Below are 18,546 nucleotides of genomic sequence, written 5' to 3'. Positions count from 1 at the left end.
TGGAAGACTTGCAGCCATGGAACTGTACTTCAGATAAGTTACTACTTTCTGAAGGGGAAGGAAGAAAATTGGAAAAAAACATACTACTTGAAAGAGGTTACTTATGCCTCAAATCGGTTCTGCAACCATTGTCTCAATACTGCAATGATGGCTGAACATTGTTCACACTCTCCTCCTCCCTCCAGTAATATAAAACCTTTTCACATAAACTTGAAATGCTTATAGATTTTCAGTAGATCAGAGTTCAATTATGGCTATAACCTATTATCTCAATCTAGTTGAAAGATATTAACTGAAACTTCAGATGTAACACTGTCACAGCATAACATTCTATGGCACAGTGAGTTTAAAAATGTCCATAAATGCTCTTTAAATTGCATTCACTTCTAGGAATTATTTAGATATTACAAAGTAGTTATTAGGCTAATAATACCGTGACTGTATAGGCACATTAAGTTTGAAAAATAATTGAAACCAGTGTAAATTAATTATGCTAACTCCTTACCTGTAACTCTCAGATCTGTGACATTATTGGCCATTTTGAAACCATAAGTCATTGACTGGAAATCCTCCTGAAAATACAAATAAAGTAAAAGGGCACCTCCAAATGATTGATGTGTATTCTACCAACATATATTAGACAACTTTTCACCTTCCCCCTTTAGAGTGCTTGGGCCTCAGCTGTTTACAATATATATCAATGACTTAGATGAGGGGACCGAGACTAATGTATCCAAGTTTGCTGACGATACAAAGCTAGATGGGAAAATAAGCTAAGAGGAGGACACAAAGAGACTGCAAAGGGATATAGACAGGTTACGTGAGTGGGCAAGAAGGTGGCGGAGTCTCAAGGTAAGGGGTCGGTCATTTAGGATGGAAATGAAGAAAAATTTCTTCATTCAGAGGGTTGTGAATCCTTGGAACTCTCTACCCCAGAGGGCCGCGGATGCTCAGTCGAGACTGAGATCGTTAGATTTTTGGACACTAAGGGAATCAAGGGATATGGGGATCGGGCGGGAAAGTGGAGTTGAGGTTGAAGATCAGCCATCTTATTGAATGGCGGAGCAGACTCGTGAGGCAGTATGGCCTCCTCCTGCCCCTATTTCTTATGCCTCTGTCTCCACTATACTCCTCCCTCCAGATTTCTAATAGGGAGTCATTCACCTCTCAGTTAATTTATTTATGGTAGAATAAACCAATGAACAAAAGAATATCACAGAGTTAGTAATTGACACTAAGCTTTATTTGCTGGCAAAATACTAACAGAATTTTGTTACTAGTGTTTGCAGGCCTCAGTTCCGCTGCAACAGTAACACTCATGAATTGAGATTTCAACAGAGTTCAGCTATTTTTTTAAAGAAGAGGCTGTGGGACAATTGTGCAGAGCATTGGAAAGATGGAAAGAGTGTGGAACAAGAAAGACAAAAGAATAAAGACCTATGTGCTGTACAGAAAAAAAGTTGTGACAGAAAACAAAAAGACACAAGAGAGAAATGTGCCATGGAGTGTTGGAAGGAGGGGACGGCGGGGGCGGGAGAGGGCGAGAACGGCGGGGGCGGGAGAGGGCGAGAACGGCGGGGGCGGGAGAGGGCGAGCACGGCGGGGGCGGGAGAGGGCGAGCACGGCGGGGGCGGGAGAGGGCGAGCACGGCGGGGGCGGGAGAGGGCGAGCACGGCGGGGGCGGGAGAGGGCGAGCACGGCGGGGGCGGGAGAGGGCGAGCACGGCGGGGGCGGGAGAGGGCGAGCACGGCGGGGGGCGGGAGAGGGCGAGCACGGCGGGGGCGGGAGAGGGCGAGCACGGCGGGGGCGGGAGAGGGCGAGCACGGCGGGGGCGGGAGAGGGCGAGCACGGCGGGGGCGGGAGAGGGCGAGCACGGCGGGGGCGGGAGAGGGCGAGCACGGCGGGGGCGGGAGAGGGCGAGCACGGCGGGGGCGGGAGAGGGCGAGCACGGCGGGGGCGGGAGAGGGCGAGCACGGCGGGGGCGGGAGAGGGCGAGCACGGCGGGGGCGGGAGAGGGCGAGAACGGCGGGGGCGCGAGAACGGCGGGGGCGGGAGAGCGCGAGAACGGCGGGGGCGGGAGAGCGCGAGAACGGCGGGGGCGGGAGAGCGCGAGAACGGCGGGGGCGGGAGAGCGCGAGAACGGCGGGGGCGGGAGAGCGCGAGAACGGCGGGGGCGGGAGAGCGCGAGAACGGCTGGGGGCGGGAGAGCGCGAGAACGGCGGGGGCGGGAGAGCGCGAGAACGGCGGGGGCGGGAGAGCGCGAGAACGGCGGGGGCGGGAGAGCGCGAGAACGGCGGGGGCGGGAGAGCGCGAGAACGGCGGGGGCGGGAGAGCGCGAGAACGGCGGGGGCGGGAGAGCGCGAGAACGGCGGGGGCGGGAGAGCGCGAGAACGGCGGGGGCGGGAGAGCGCGAGAACGGCGGGGGCGGGAGAGCGCGAGAACGGCGGGGGCGGGAGAGCGCGAGAACGGCGGGGGGCGGGAGAGCGCGAGAACGGCGGGGGGCGGGAGAGGGCGAGAACGGCGGGGGCGGGAGAGGGCGAGAACGGCGGGGGCGGGAGAGGGCGAGAACGGCGGGGGCGGGAGAGGGCGAGAACGGCGGGGGCGGGAGAGGGCGAGAACGGCGGGGGCGGGAGAGGGCGAGAACGGCGGGGGCGGGAGAGGGCGAGAACGGCGGGGGCGGGAGAGGGCGAGAACGGCGGGGGCGGGAGAGGGCGAGAACGGCGGGGGCGGGAGAGGGCGAGAACGGCGGGGGCGGGAGAGGGCGAGAACGGCGGGGGCGGGAGAGGGCGAGAACGGCGGGGGGCGGGAGAGGGCGAGAACGGCGGGGGCGGGAGAGGGCGAGAACGGCGGGGGGCGGGAGAGGGCGAGAACGGCGGGGGCGGGAGAGGGCGAGAACGGCGGGGGCGGGAGAGGGCGAGAACGGCGGGGGCGGGAGAGGGCGAGAACGGCGGGGGCGGGAGAGGGCGAGAACGGCGGGGGCGGGGAGAGGGCGAGAACGGCGGGGGCGGGAGAGGGCGAGAACGGCGGGGGCGGGAGAGGGCGAGAACGGCGGGGGCGGGAGAGGGCGAGAACGGCGGGGGCGGGAGAGGGCGAGAACGGCGGGGGCGGGAGAGGGCGAGAACGGCGGGGGCGGGAGAGGGCGAGAACGGCGGGGGCGGGAGAGGGCGAGAACGGCGGGGGCGGGAGAGGGCGAGAACGGCGGGGGGCGGGAGAGGGCGAGAACGGCGGGGGCGGGAGAGGGCGAGAACGGCGGGGGCGGGAGAGGGCGAGAACGGCGGGGGCGGGAGAGGGCGAGAACGGCGGGGGCGGGAGAGGGCGAGAACGGCGGGGGCGGGAGAGGGCGAGAACGGCGGGGGCGGGAGAGGGCGAGAACGGCGGGGGCGGGAGAGGGCGAGAACGGCGGGGGGCGGGAGAGGGCGAGAACGGCGGGGGCGGGAGAGGGCGAGAACGGCGGGGGCGGGAGAGGGCGAGAACGGCGGGGGCGGGAGAGGGCGAGAACGGCGGGGGCGGGAGAGGGCGAGAACGGCGGGGGCGGGAGAGGGCGAGAACGGCGGGGGCGGGAGAGGGCGAGAACGGCGGGGGCGGGAGAGGGCGAGAACGGCGGGGGCGGGAGAGGGCGAGAACGGCGGGGGCGGGAGAGGGCGAGAACGGCGGGGGCGGGAGAGGGCGAGAACGGCGGGGGCGGGAGAGGGCGAGAACGGCGGGGGCGGGAGAGGGCGAGAACGGCGGGGGCGGGAGAGGGCGAGAACGGCGGGGGCGGGAGAGGGCGAGAACGGCGGGGGCGGGAGAGGGCGAGAACGGCGGGGGCGGGAGAGGGCGAGAACGGCGGGGGCGGGAGAGGGCGAGAACGGCGGGGGCGGGAGAGGGCGAGAACGGCGGGGGCGGGAGAGGGCGAGAACGGCGGGGGCGGGAGAGGGCGAGAACGGCGGGGGGCGGGAGAGGGCGAGAACGGCGGGGGCGGGAGAGGGCGAGAACGGCGGGGGCGGGAGAGGGCGAGAACGGCGGGGGCGGGAGAGGGCGAGAACGGCGGGGGCGGGAGAGGGCGAGAACGGCGGGGGGCGGGAGAGGGCGAGAACGGCGGGGGCGGGAGAGGGCGAGAACGGCGGGGGCGGGAGAGGGCGAGAACGGCGGGGGCGGGAGAGGGCGAGAACGGCGGGGGCGGGAGAGGGCGAGAACGGCGGGGGCGGGAGAGGGCGAGAACGGCGGGGGCGGGAGAGGGCGAGAACGGCGGGGGCGGGAGAGGGCGAGAACGGCGGGGGCGGGAGAGGGCGAGAACGGCGGGGGCGGGAGAGGGCGAGAACGGCGGGGGCGGGAGAGGGCGAGAACGGCGGGGGCGGGAGAGGGCGAGAACGGCGGGGGCGGGAGAGGGCGAGAACGGCGGGGGCGGGAGAGGGCGAGAACGGCGGGGGCGGGAGAGGGCGAGAACGGCGGGGGCGGGAGAGGGCGAGAACGGCGGGGGCGGGAGAGGGCGAGAACGGCGGGGGCGGGAGAGGGCGAGAACGGCGGGGGCGGGAGAGGGCGAGAACGGCGGGGGCGGGAGAGGGCGAGAACGGCGGGGGCGGGAGAGCGCGAGAACGGCGGGGGCGGGAGAGCGCGAGAACGGCGGGGGCGGGAGAGCGCGAGAACGGCGGGGGCGGGAGAGCGCGAGAACGGCGGGGGCGGGAGAGCGCGAGAACGGCGGGGGCGGGAGAGCGCGAGAACGGCGGGGGCGGGAGAGCGCGAGAACGGCGGGGGCGGGAGAGCGCGAGAACGGCGGGGGCGGGAGAGCGCGAGAACGGCGGGGGGGGCGGGAGAGCGCGAGAACGGCGGGGGCGGGAGAGCGCGAGAACGGCGGGGGCGGGAGAGCGCGAGAACGGCGGGGGCGGGAGAGCGCGAGAACGGCGGGGGCGGGAGAGCGCGAGAACGGCGGGGGCGGGAGAGCGCGAGAACGGCGGGGGCGGGAGAGCGCGAGAACGGCGGGGGCGGGAGAGCGCGAGAACGGCGGGGGCGGGAGAGCGCGAGAACGGCGGGGGCGGGAGAGCGCGAGAACGGCGGGGGCGGGAGAGCGCGAGAACGGCGGGGGGGGGGAGCGCGAAGAAGGCGGGGGGGAACGCGGGAAAAGCGGGGGTGGAGCGCTAGAAGAGCGGGGGGGGGGGGGGAGCGCTAGAAAAGTGGGGGGGGGGGGGGGAGAGCGCGAGAAAAGCGGGGGGGGGCGGGGGGGAGAGCGCGAGAAAAGCGGGGGGGAGAGGAGTGGACAAAAGGGGAAAGTGAAAGGAACAAGAGAGAAATAAAGAAAAGGGTGACAGAGAGAGAAAAAGAAAGCAGCGAGACATAAAGAGTGACATATGGATACTTGGTGCCACACTTCCAGCTCAGTGTTCAAATTCACAAGGTAATTTAAGTGAAGCTCTCTACCTTTTTTTTCCTGTGGCAATTACCAGAATATAGGCAGGCAGAATGCATGGGCACAAAATAAACCCCTTAAGTTAGGAACACAGAACGAGTGTTCAGCTCATTTAGCTTACCCTGTTGTTTTGTTCCATCTTCAGGAACGGAACAGCTCACTTGCTCCCCTTTTGCCTTACCCTGTGAGATAGATGTGGCAGGTGGTACAAGTTAGGTGTGGCCACAAGCCTGCCACCAATTTTTACCAGCATGGACTGTGAAAGGTCACCATCAAGAAACTTGCCCCAGAGTATTTTTGATTTGAGCACTGATTTGGCATGTGCAATCTAGCTGATTTTCACCGTCAACTGGGGACCCGATCTTCGCAAAATTTGTGTCCACCCAAACCCATGATAATGTAAGCAAGGTAGAACATTCTGAAGCTGTTTAAGAAACCTGGTTAGGGTCTCTAAATTTAGCAGTCAAATCTACAATGGAAGAGGTAGAAAAAGAGAGGACATCTGGATTTATAAAGATAATATTCAAAGTGATTTTGCTAGCATAAAGAAAAAATGTCTAATTATTCTTAAACCAAGAAAAAAATCTTTGTTTGCCATGAAGAAATAATTTGATCCCAAGTATGTTAACACAGAAAATGCACTTTTGGCAGAGATATTTGGGAAGCTAAATTTGTGTACATTAAACAGAGACAAATTTATTCTGGTACCCTGAAACAAATAAGATAGAAATTTCTCTAGAACATATAGAATAAGAAAAATGTGTGCTGCCCATTTACACTTAGCATCGTCAACGTCCAGTTATAAGAAATCAAAATGTGCCCAAATGCTGACAGCCCAATAATGAGCTTTCGCACTGAAAACACATGCACAACACAAACTTCATTGATGCTGGGCCACTCATAGGATTTTTATTCTGCTGCCTTGGGAAAGGCTTTATACTTATATTGGTGTCAAATCTGTACTATACCCACTTTGTTAAAAGTGAATGGGGAAAAGGAAGGAGAATTAGTTCACTGCCCTTCCCACTGTTCTTTCAACATGTGAGGATTATGCTCCCATGCAGCAAAATACAGTCTATGAATGCCTCTATGAAAGTTACTAGTGGTGCTCCTTGGTCAAGTCCAAGAGGAACTTTAGGGAAATTCAAGGGTGTGAGTGAAATATGCATTCACCAGATAACATAGCTCTGAAAGGCAAACTCATCCCTTACAAAAATTCTGCGCATCAGTCAAAACTGTTTTGATCTCCTGGTTGAGAATCTATTGCTTTATAAACCACACACCTGTAAAGTTGCATTCATTCATTTTGGGGCTTAAAAAGGTTGAAAGTGACCTTTTTTCTTTTCACCTCACGCTTTGAACATAAACAATGCTTAAGCCAAAATCTTTGCCCAAAATCTGTTGCAACTTTTGCTCAAAAGCTTACTTATGTTAAAGATCTATCCTTGACATCTCCGCTCCAGCACTTACCTCTTCAAAAACAGCTGCTTTATTCACTTTTTCTCTGGAAATGTCACAGATCTTTAGGATGCCCAGAGCAAAAGCTTTCATAGCAGAATCCTCAATTATGTCTGGATTATGGACGTAAAGACATGTGAAGACTGTCTGGGCCAAAGAATGCCCTTCTAGCCATGTTATCTGTGAGAAGAAACTATGGAGTTAAGATTCCAATTTGAACTGATATTTATTTCTGGCTCTTTGTTAAACTCCTTTTCTGCATGTAGCCAAAACAACCATCAAATACATGAATTATTACTCTCATCTTTCAAACTAACTAATTTGTTCAATAATATGAGCAGATGGGCAGCGATAAAGAGCATGATTTTGGAAGTGCAAAATACATACAGATCAATCAAAGGAATACTGCCCTTTCCTGAGCCTGGTTTCAACAGCTATAAAAGCTTTTGTTTATAAAAAAGTATGATATCTCTAAGCACTACGGTAGCATTTTTCAACCACTTCAAACTGCGCTCTTTATTAACCTGTTACTTGCTTGTGGGGCATGGTAAGAATTTATTTGCAATTTGGCTAATTTAAAAAACATACCTAAAAATGCAAAGCACTATCTTCTGGAAAACGAAGCACACTTTTTAAAAATACATATTATTGGATTGGACTTTTAATAAGATACCTGACAGTATAATAATTTAAATGGACTTATTTTTTTTAAATGGTGTGTCTTTGTAACCATGATGAAATTTGGGTCAATTATACCAGTTCACTTTATTAAAATAAGTTTCTAAATGAGCCAAAATTCTTTTGGAATTATGGCAAAACTAAACTACATTCATTTGTGATATCACTACAAACCAAGCAGAAAATGAACACCAGAGCAGTTACTGGATGGACACCAATGCAACTGTGTCAGAATTTTCAGAGATCACTGTCGATGTCTGTGCCAGTTTTACAACAGAGTGAACATCTGGTAGGAGCTGCAGTGGAAATTTCAGAGTTTATACCGTTTACTTAATGATATTCAGGGGTAAACATGGCTTAATTTCTGTACTATTTTTCTCTATCGTGAAGATTCAGATTCTTTGAGTTGTTTTATTTTCTGCTCTCGTAAATTCTTTTCAAGTAATTTTTCTTCGCTCATCTGTTTGGTCAGTCTTCATTACTTATGGTTTTTATTCCGTGTCTTCTGTTATTTGTATACAATCCTGCTCTTCCACTTTCACCACTGCATCTTAACTTTAAAACCACTCCCCATTAGCCTCCAGAATTGTTCTGTTCCAATACACTCCCTGGCCTTTCGGTAGATTGAAATGAAAAAGAGAAAGGCAAACCTGGGGTTTCAATTGGGACCTGCCTTAAAATGACTGGGAATGCTTTAGGACTTCCACTAGCAAACCAGCAACATAATGCACATAAGATAAAGGCAGTACATTATGTAAAAATTGCATACATATTACACAAATATGATTTACTTCAGGTGACCCCCATTGAAACCTCAGATTTTTCGTTCCCTTTTCCATCGATACCCCTCCCTCCAAGTTAGGTAAGCTCTTATGTTATATATTTATTAGACTAAAAATACATACATGCACATTGAATAACAATGTGAAGTATTTGATAAAATAGACTATTTTAGATCTAGTATTGTATAATGAGACAGTGTTAATTAGTAATCTTATAGTTACGGATCTTCTGGGAATAAGAAATCATAATATGACAGAGATTCATATTGAGTTTGACAGTGATGTAGTTAAGTCCGAAACTAGGGTCTTAAATTTAAACAAAGCCAATTACATAAGTATAAGGGGCGAGTTGGCTAAGGTAGATAGAGAAATTAGATTAAAAGAAATGACGGTAGATAAGCAATGGCGAACATTTAAAGAAATAATTCATAATTCTCAATGAATATACATTCCCTTGAGGAATAAAAACTCCACGGGAAAAGTGATCCAACCGTGGCTAACTAGAGAAGTTAAGGATAGCATTAGGTTAAAAAAAAAGCTTGCAATGTTGCCAAAAAGAGTGGTAAGCCTGAGGATTGGGAGGGTCATCAGCAGAGGATGACCAAGAAATTAATAAAGAGGGAGAAAATTGAATATGAGAGTAAACAAGCAAGAAATATAAAAACAGATTGTAAGAGCTTCTATAAATATGTAAAAAGGAAGAGATTAGCAAAAGTAAATGTGGGTCCCTTAGAGGCAGAGACAGGAGAAATTATAATGGGGAATAAGGAAATGGCAGAGACATTAAACAAATATTTTGTATCTGTCTTCACAGTAGAAGACACAAAAAACATACCGGAAATAGCGAGGAACCAAGGGTCTAAAATAACTAAGATTAGTAAAGAAAAAGAACTGGAGAAATTGATGGGACTCAAAGCCGACAAATCCCCTAGACCTGATGGCCTACATCCTAGGGTTTTAAAAGAGGTGGCTGCAGAGATAGTGGATGCATTGGTTTTGTTCTTCCAGAATTCCCTAGATTCTAGAATGGTCCCCTTGGATTGGAAGATGGCAAATGTAACCCTGCTATTCAAGAAAGGAGGGAGAGAGAAAACAGGGAACTACAGGTCAGTTAGCATGACATCAGTAGTAGGGAAAATGCTAAAATCTATTATTAAGGATGTCATAACAGGGCACTTAGAAAATCATAATATTATTAAGCAGTCAACACGGTTTTATGAAAGGGAAATCGTATTTGACAAATCTATCAATTTTTTTTGAGGGTGTAATTAGCAGGATAGATAAGGGGGAACTAGTGGATATAGTGAATTTGGATTTTCAAAAAGGATTCGATAAAGTGCCACACAAGAGGCTGTTACACAAGATTAGGGCTCGTGTGATTGGGGGTAATATATTAGCATGGATTGAGGATTGGGTAACGGACAGAAAACAGAGAGTAGGAATAAACGGGTCAATATATCACAATATAATCAGTGACTTAGATGAGGGATCCAAGGGTAATGTATCCAAGTTTGTTGACGATACAAAGCTAGATGGGAAAGTAAGCTGTGAGGAGGATGCAAAGGGGCTATGAAGGGATATAGACAGGTTAAGTGAGTGGGCGAGAAGGTGGCAGATGGAGTATAATGTGGGGAAATGTGAAATTATCTACTTTGGTAGGAAGAATAGAAAAGCACAATATTTTTTAAAAGGTGAGAAACTAAGAAATGTTGGGTAGATAGAGGGGTTTGGGTGTCCTCGTATGCGAATCACAAAAAGTTAACATGCTGGTACAGCAAGCAATTAGGTATGTTAGCTTTTATTGCAAGGGCGTAAGAGTAAGGAGGTCCTGCTGCAATTATATAGGGATCTGGTGAGACCACACCTGGAGTGCTGTGTACAGTTTTGGTCTCCTTACCAAAGGATGGATATACTTGCCTTAGAGGGAGTGCAATGAAGGTTCACTAGATTGATACCTGGGATGAGAGGGTTGTCTTATGAAGAAAGATTGTGTAGAATGGGCCTATATTCTCTGGCGTTTAGAAGAATGAGAGGTGATCTCATTGAAACGTATAAAAAAATTTTTAGAGGGCTTGACAGGTTAGATGCTGAGAGGTTGTTTCCCCTGACTGGAGAGTCTAGAACTAGGGGTCATAGTCTCAAGATAAGGGGTTGGTCATTTAGGACCGAGAAGAGGAAAGATTTCTTCACTCAGAGGGTTGTGAATCTTTGGAATTCGCAACCCCAGAGGGCTGTGGATGCTCAGTCCTTAAGAATATTCAAGACTGAGATCAATAGATTTTTAGACACTAAGGGAATCAAGAGATATGGGGATATGGCGGAAAAGTAGAGATGAGGTAGAAGATCAGCCATGATCTTATTGAATGGCAGAGCAGGCTCGAGGGGCAGTGTGGCCTACTCCTGTTCCTATTCTTATGTTCTTACCACAAATGAGACTTATGGCAAATATAAAGGCACGTTGATAGAGGAATGGATGGAAGGCAGATGGCAAAGAATGGGGGTAAAAGGAAGTTTTCAGATTGGAAAGATGAGGTGAGTGGTGTTCCACAGAGGTCTTAGTAGTTGTCGCTCTTATTTACTATCCACATAAATGATATGGATGCAAGAATTGAAGGCACGAAAATCAAAATTTACTAACACCACCATGTATGGAAAATTGTCGAAGACTGAAAGGCAGCACAGGCTAGCCGAACGGTAGATAGGTGGCAGAATCAGTTCACTGTAGAAAAATGTGCATTAGTATATTTTGAAAGAATAAGGAAAGGAAATATAATCAGATTTTAAATGGAGTAGAGGAAACTTGGTGTGCAGATTCACAGGTGGCAGTGCAAATAAATAAGACCATAACAAAGGCAAATTAAAACCTTGGCATTGAGTACAAAAGCAAGAAGGTAATGGTGAACTTGTATAAAACCTTATTTAGGTTGTAGTAGAGTGTTGTGTGCAGTTTTGGGCACCGCTTTATAGGAAGGATATAGAAGTAATGGAAAAGATGCAGCGTAGATTTACTAAGATGTTACCAAAGATTAGAAGTTACAGTTATGAAGACAGACTTGAAAAGTTAGGCCTTTTTCATTAAAGTGGAGAATGTTAAGGGGTGACAGAATAGCCCTCTTAAAGATTAAGAAGGGATAAGCTCAGGTAAATCGATTGTTTCTACATGTCAGCAAGACAATAATCAGAAGACACAAATTTAAGATAATCACAAAAAATTAAAGGGAAGGTTAGAAAAATTCTTTATACAGAGGATAATTAGAATATGGAATTCTCTGCCACAAACTATTGTTGAAGTAGAGCCCTTAATTTATTTTAAAAGGGAATTGGATAGTTGCTTGAAAAAGAACAATATTAAAGGGTATGGGGACTAAACAGGAGAATGAGATTAGACTAAGTGCCTCAGGTAGAGAAAAATAGAATTGATGCACCAAGTAGGTTGTTACATTCTATGATTCCTTAACGGCTTAAAACTAAAAAAAAATTAACAAAATGCCAAACTTACCAAGCAACAGAAGCATGTGTCCATTATACCTATAAGTTCAGACAAGGTTAGGCCCTTGATTGTAATTGTTTCATCCTTCAGTAAGAAACAAAGACAAAATTTAGTACCTAAGAAATCAGCTGTTTATAAGGGATGTTGTGTTAAACTACAAGTATTTTTAAACTTCACCCATTACAAAGGGTACAGTTTCAGGCTTTTCAAATCTTCTCCGGTTTCCAAGTCTTCAAACCCAAAAGTTTTGGAACTGACTATCAGCTCCATATAATACAAAACTAACTGTTCCAATTATTCACTCAATTCCATAACACTACTGCTGAGTGTTGTAACCATGAAGAAGTGACTTTAATCATCAAATATGCTGGAGCATCTGGAAACCTTGGTACTGTAAGAATAAGGAATTGACTATCTTTTATGCAGAAGCACTATAGATTATTTTCTTTTTATAAGGCTTTGAACACATAGGCCTAGGTTTTCTGATTGTAACGTCAATGGGAACCCATTCACCCTAAATGGGCTCCAGTTGGTGTTATGGTCAGACAATGTAGGCTTCACTCTCTTTATTTCCTTAAATTAATTACTTAGCCTTTTATCAGCTTATGCAGTATTTTTTTTTAAATTAAAAGTTTTGCTACTCAAGGAAGAAAACAAAAGTACAGAATCATAGAAATTTACGGCACAGGAGGAGGACATTCGGCCCATTCTGTCTGTGCCGGCTGAAAAAGAGCTATCGTGCCTAATCCCACTTTCCAGCACTTGGTCCGTTAGGGCACTGCAAGTGCATATCCAAGTACGTTTTAAATGTGATGAGGGTTTCTGCCTCTACCACCCTTTCAGGCAGTGAGTTCCAGACCCCCACCACCCTCTGGGTGAAAAAAATTGTCCTCAACTCCCCTTTAATCCTTCTACCAATTACATTAAATCTAAGCCCCTGGTTATTCACCTCTCTGCCAAGGGAAATAGGTCCTTTCTATCCACTCTATCTAGGCCCTTCATCATTTTATACACTTCAATTAAATCTTCCCTCAGCCTCCTTTGTTCCAAAGAAAACAACCCCAGCCTATCCAATCTTTCCCCATAGCTAAAATTCTCCAGTCCTGGCAATATCCTCATAAATCTCCTCTGTACCCTTTCTAGTGCAATCACATCCTTCCTGTAATGTGGTGACCAGAACTGTATGGAGTACTCAATCTGTGGCCTAACAATGTTTTATACAGTTCTAGCATTAGACTCCCTGCTCTTATATTCTATGTCTCGGCTAATAAAGGAATGTATCCCGTTTGCCTTCTTAACCATCTTATCTACCTGTCCTGCTACCTTCAGGGATCTGTGGACGTGCACTCCAAGGTCCCTCACTTCCTCTACACTTCTCAATATCCCACCATTTGTTGTGCATTCCCTTCCCTTGTTTGCTCTCTCCAAATGCATTACCTCACATTTCTTCGGATTGAATTCCATTTGCCACTTTTCTGTCCACCTGACCAGTCCATGGATATCTTCCTGCAATCTACAGCTTTCCTCCGCACTATCAATCACATAGCCAATTTTTGTATCATCTGCAAACTTCTTCATCATGCCCCCTACATTTAAGTCTAAATCATTAATATATACCACAAAAAGCAAGGGACCTAATACTGAGCCCTGCGGAATCCCACTGGAAACAGCTTTCCAGTCACAAAAACACCCGTCGACCATTACCCTTTGCTTCCTGCCACTGAGCCAATTTTGGATCCAACTTGCCACTTTCCCTTGGATCTCATGGGCTTTTACTTTTTTGACCAGTCTGCCATGTGAGACCTTGTCAAAAGCCTTGCTAAGATCCATGTAGACTACATCAAACGTGCTACCCTCATCGACCCTCCTTGTTACCACCTCAAAAAATTCAATCAAGTTAGTCAGAAACGACCTTCCCGTAACAAATCCACACTGATTGTCCTTGATTAATCCGTGCTTTTCTAAATGACGATTAATACTGTCCACCACCGAGATTAGGTATGTCCCCCATTTTGTTTGGAAGTCTTTTGCTACACTGTTTCCACACAGCAGATGATCTAGGCCCAGATTTCCACCTACACTGCTCTGAATGAGAGCAAAAGCGATAATCCTCCTGCCAATTTTTCTACTATGTGGGGAAGTACCCACGCTGTACTTCCCTACAATGACACTGCTGAGAACATCTCAATGATGTGCAAAAAAAACCACAGTGCAAACTCACGTGCCACTGTGCTACATGCCTGACTCATGGTAAATTATAATGATATTTTGCAATAAAAGTGTGTTGTAAATTCTAATTACAAATTGCTATATCTGGTGGCAGTGCATTGCCAGATGATTATTTCCTGCAGTGTAATGCTCTGAACATCTAGTGTGCAAGTCACTCCATTGTGTTTAGGGAACATATAAAAACATCAATGAAGTGTATACAAGTAACTTTAATCACTATCCTGCAACAGCAACTTAAAAAAACTATTAGGTACTTGCATGCATTAGATACATATAGTGTAGTGGCTATATTACTGGACTAGTAATCCAAAGGCCTGGACTAATAATCCAGAGAGCACGTGTTCAAACCCCACTATGGCAGTTTGAGCATTTGAATTTAGTTTTAAAAAAAGCTGCAAACAAAAAGTTGGTGTCAATAAAAAGTGACCATGAAGCTGTCGGATTGTCTTAAAAACCCAACTGGTTCACTAATGTCCTTTAGGGAAGGAAATCTGCCATCCTTACCCAATCTGGCCTGCATGTGACTCTAGTCCCACACCAACATGGTTGACTCTTATCTGCCCTCTGAAGTGGCCCAGCAAGCCATTCAGTTGTATCAAACTCAGGGCAACTAGGGATGGGCAATAAATGCCGGCCTTGCCAGCAACGCCCACATTCGGAGAATGAATAATAATTTTTAAAAATGCAACAACTTACAATATATGAAATGTAACACAAGATACCATTTTAACCTAAATTGGTTTTATGTCTCTTTACATAGTCAATGTCCACAACTGGCAACATGCTTTGAAAATAAGCAAATGAACTTTTGTTTGTTTCTTTAAAAAAAAATCAATTGCAGTTCAACAATGTTGATGGAACTCATTAAGCTTTACAACAAAAGCGTACAAAATTAACTTGTCTATTCCTAATAAAAACATACGTATTCCCCAAACTTTTACTCCATAGTATACCTGACTAACACATTCTTTGATGTTCAACTATTTTCTCCCCAACAAATCCAAAATCCTGGGTCCTTGGGTAATTGCAAAATCATTTGCTGGATTTAAAAATGTCTATTTAATAGAATCATAGAATGATACAGCACAGAAGGAGACCATTTAACCCATCGTGGCTGTGCCGGCCCTTTGAAAGAGCTATCCAATTAGTCCCACTCCCCTGCTCTTTCTCCATAGCCCTGCAAATTTTTCCTCTTCAAGTATTTATCCAATTAGCCTTTGAAAGTTATTATTTGAATCTGCTTCCACCATCCTTTCAGACAGTGCATCCCAGATCATAACAACTTGCTGCGTAAATTTTTTTTCCCTCATGTTGCCTCTGGTTCTTTTGCCAATTACCTTAAATCTGTGTCCTCTGGTGACCGATCCTTTTGCCACTGGAAACGATTACTCCTTATTTACTCTATCAAAACTCTTCATGATTTTGAACACCGCTATCAAATCTCCCCTTAACCTTCTCTGCTCTAGAAAGCACAACCTCAGTTTTTCTAGTCTCTCCACGTAACTGAAGCCTTTCATCCCCAGGGGTGAAAAAGTGTACTTTTGTCATGTAAACTGAAAATAGCAACTTTGAGAATTACATTAATGCATATTGGTTAAAACGATGGTAGAATTTTTTAATAAAAGTGCCAAACCTTGACTGCCTGCTCAAAGTTGAGCACCTTACGATTAACCTGGTTTCCAATCATTCCTGCATCCATTTTTGGGTCCATCATCTCAATCGCAGACATGGCTTCAAATAGGCCAAAGCTGAAGGAAACATTTCAATCACACCTTGAATTATAATTTTGTACACCAGTTGCTGTCAAGAACTCCCGTTACCTTGTATCAGTAAATTCTACCATATTCTTTAATGTACAATGTTAGACCTAGAATGACCACCAATGGAATGGACTTTAGGTGATTTTTAAAGCAGCCTAATCAGTGTCATGAATTTATGGTTGCGACTGATTTTAACAGTTAAATAAAGAAAGGTATTTTCTCAGTCCAAGATTAACTGAAAAGTTCTGGTTTCAGTTGGAACTAAAAGAACAATTAAATTATTTTTCTGTTCAATGAAAATGCTGTCATACTTACAGTTTGTCATGAAGTAGTTCGCCCAGCTTAAGTTCTAAAGTAATACAAAGAATTTAAATTAATTTTTGCTGTAGTATTTCACTATAAGATATATAGTGATATATTTTTTTGATATATATTAATGACTTGGACTTCAGTGCACAGGGCACAATTTCAAAATTTGCAGATTACACAAAACTTGGAAGTGTAGTAAACAGTAAGAAGCATAGTAATAGACTTCAAGAGGACATAGACAGGTTGGTGGAATGGGTGGACGCATGCAGATGAAATTTAACGCAAAGAAGTGCAAAGTGATACATTTTGGCAGAAAGAATAAGGAGAGGCAATATAAATTAAATGGTGCAATTCTAAAAGGGGTGCAGGAACAGAGACACCTGGGGGTATATGTGCACAAATCTTTGAAGGTGGCAGGATGTTAATTGTATCCATGTGATTTATGTCAATTAGTGTTAATTGTATTCAGGTGGTGCGTATCAATTGGGAACTCTCTTGTATCCATTTATAAGAGAGCTGATCTAGGGTGTAGGGTTGGTGTATGGTGGAGCTCTGTGAATAAAGGTTTGGAAGCAACTGAAGACGAGGCTCTAGTATTCTATCCTTCACCACCTGGCTAGTCAGTGTGTAACAAGAACAGGTTGAGAAAGCGGTTTAAAAAAATCATATGGGATCCTGGGCTTTAAAAATAGAGGCATAGAGTACAAAAGCAAGGAAGTTATGTTTTATAAAACACTGGTTTGGGAACAGCTGAGATATTGTGTCCAATTCTGGGCACCGCACTTTAGGAGGATGTGATAGCCTTAGAAAAGGTGCAGTAAAGGTTTACTAGAATGGTTCCAAGGATGAGGGACTTCAGTTACATGGATAGACTAGAGAAGCTGGGGTTGCTCTCCTTAGAGCAGAGAACGTTAAGAGAAGATTTGATAGAAGTGTTCAAAATCATGAAGGGTTTAGATAAAGTAAATAAAGAGAAACTGTTCCCATTGGCGGAAGGATCGAGACCCAGAGGACACAGATCTAAGATGATTGGCAAAAGAACCAAAGACGATATGATGAAAAACTTTTTTACGCAGCAAGTAATTATGATCTGGAATGCACTGCCATCCACCACCCTAAAAATCCATGCCCTTCACCAGCGCACCATCTACAGGATGCACTGCAGCAACTCGCCAAGGCTTCTTCGACAGCACCTCCCAAACCCGCGACCTCTACCACCTAGAAGGACAAGGGCAGCAGGCACATGGGAACAACACCACCTGCATGTTCCCCTCCAAGTCACACGCCATCCTGACTTGGAAATATATTGCCATTCCTTCATTGTCGCTGGGTCAAAATCCTGGAACTCCCTACCCAACAGCACTGTGGGACAATCTTCACCACACGGACTGCAGCGGTTCAAGAAGGCAGCTCACCACCACCTACTCAAGGGCAATTAAGGATGGGCAATAAATGCCGGCCTCGCCAGCGACGCCCACATCCCATAAACGAATAAAAAAAACAGATTCAATCGTGGCTTTCAAAAAGGAATTGGATAAACACTTGAAGGGAAAAAATTTGCAGGGCTACGGGGAAAGAGCAGGGGGATGGGACTAACTGGATTACTCTTACAAAGATCCGGCACAGGCTCGATGGGCCAAATGGCCTCCTTCTGTGCTGTAGCCAGTCTCTGATTCTAAGATGTAATATAGTTTCTAATAAAATGCAAGAATTCTCTCTTGCTGGAACCACTTTATTATGGTGTATACTATTGTTCCAAATCTAACTACTTGATGCTGCAAGATGCATAGTGGAGATGTGAACAGGTTTAACTTCGCACTGATTCTGCTATTATGGTGTAAACACAGCCTGAATCTGCAGTGAAGGCCTGTCCTGACACTAGAGTGAAGCAGAGTAAAACCCTGTAGGATGGAGTCTTAATCCACTTCGGAACCAGTTCAGGCCTTAACACCAGACTTAGAATATACAAGTTTAGCGTCGGTGCAAGGCTGAAACCACTTTGGCTGACATTAAACTTGTAGTGTGAATGCACACTAAGTGCAATATATGCATGTTTAAAGATTATAGCTTGGTATTGTATTGCAGAGACCTCAGGGGAGATTTAATTGCAGATACAGTAAAGATGTAAGACAACAACCCCTAAAACAAACTACTTTCCAGTGCTAGAGGTTTGTATCTTTTTGAAAAAGACTTGTAATATACCAGGAGGTTTATATGCTATGGTATTTTATTCTGAAAATTGACACTTTTCTCTCCTTTTGTATTTGCGTTATTTGTTTCTAGCTCTCTCCTTCCTCCTCCAAACAAAGAAGGATTTTTGTAGCAAGGTTATTTATGGGGTACAAGTAAGTTAGGTTTAAATCTAAACTGATCCAAACTTCACATCTTTATAATATGTCTTCTTCCTGTTTGTACTTAAGGTGAATTTTTGTACTCTTTAAAGGTAAGGGATGTCAC

At 47.0% G+C, this 18,546-nt stretch overlaps 1 protein-coding gene across 3 annotated transcripts in view; it reads right to left on the bottom strand.

The window, feature by feature from the left end:
- The window catches only part of naa35 (N-alpha-acetyltransferase 35, NatC auxiliary subunit), a 71,803-nt gene that overhangs the window by 44,701 nt on the left and 8,556 nt on the right, over nucleotides 1-18,546 (bottom strand). Inside the window, exons 3-7 of one of the 3 annotated variants that reach the window (XM_067983170.1) lie at nucleotides 16,096-16,129; nucleotides 15,654-15,768; nucleotides 11,801-11,875; nucleotides 6,854-7,021; nucleotides 506-572 (exon numbers count right to left, since the gene is read on the bottom strand). In XM_067983170.1, coding sequence (XP_067839271.1) covers nucleotides 506-572; nucleotides 6,854-7,021; nucleotides 11,801-11,875; nucleotides 15,654-15,768; nucleotides 16,096-16,129 — 459 coding nt within the window. Of the gene's footprint in view, nucleotides 1-505; nucleotides 573-6,853; nucleotides 7,022-11,800; nucleotides 11,876-15,653; nucleotides 15,769-16,095; nucleotides 16,130-18,546 lie in introns of those variants that run through there. The other 2 variants (XM_067983171.1, XM_067983172.1) reach the window with 2 other exon arrangements.

The sequence above is a fragment of the Heptranchias perlo genome, chromosome 4 (genome assembly GCF_035084215.1).
Source record: "Heptranchias perlo isolate sHepPer1 chromosome 4, sHepPer1.hap1, whole genome shotgun sequence".
NCBI classification, from domain to species: Eukaryota; Metazoa; Chordata; class Chondrichthyes; order Hexanchiformes; family Hexanchidae; genus Heptranchias; species Heptranchias perlo.
Note: the sequence above shows the minus strand (reverse complement) of the source record. Positions and strands in the feature narration are given on the sequence as shown.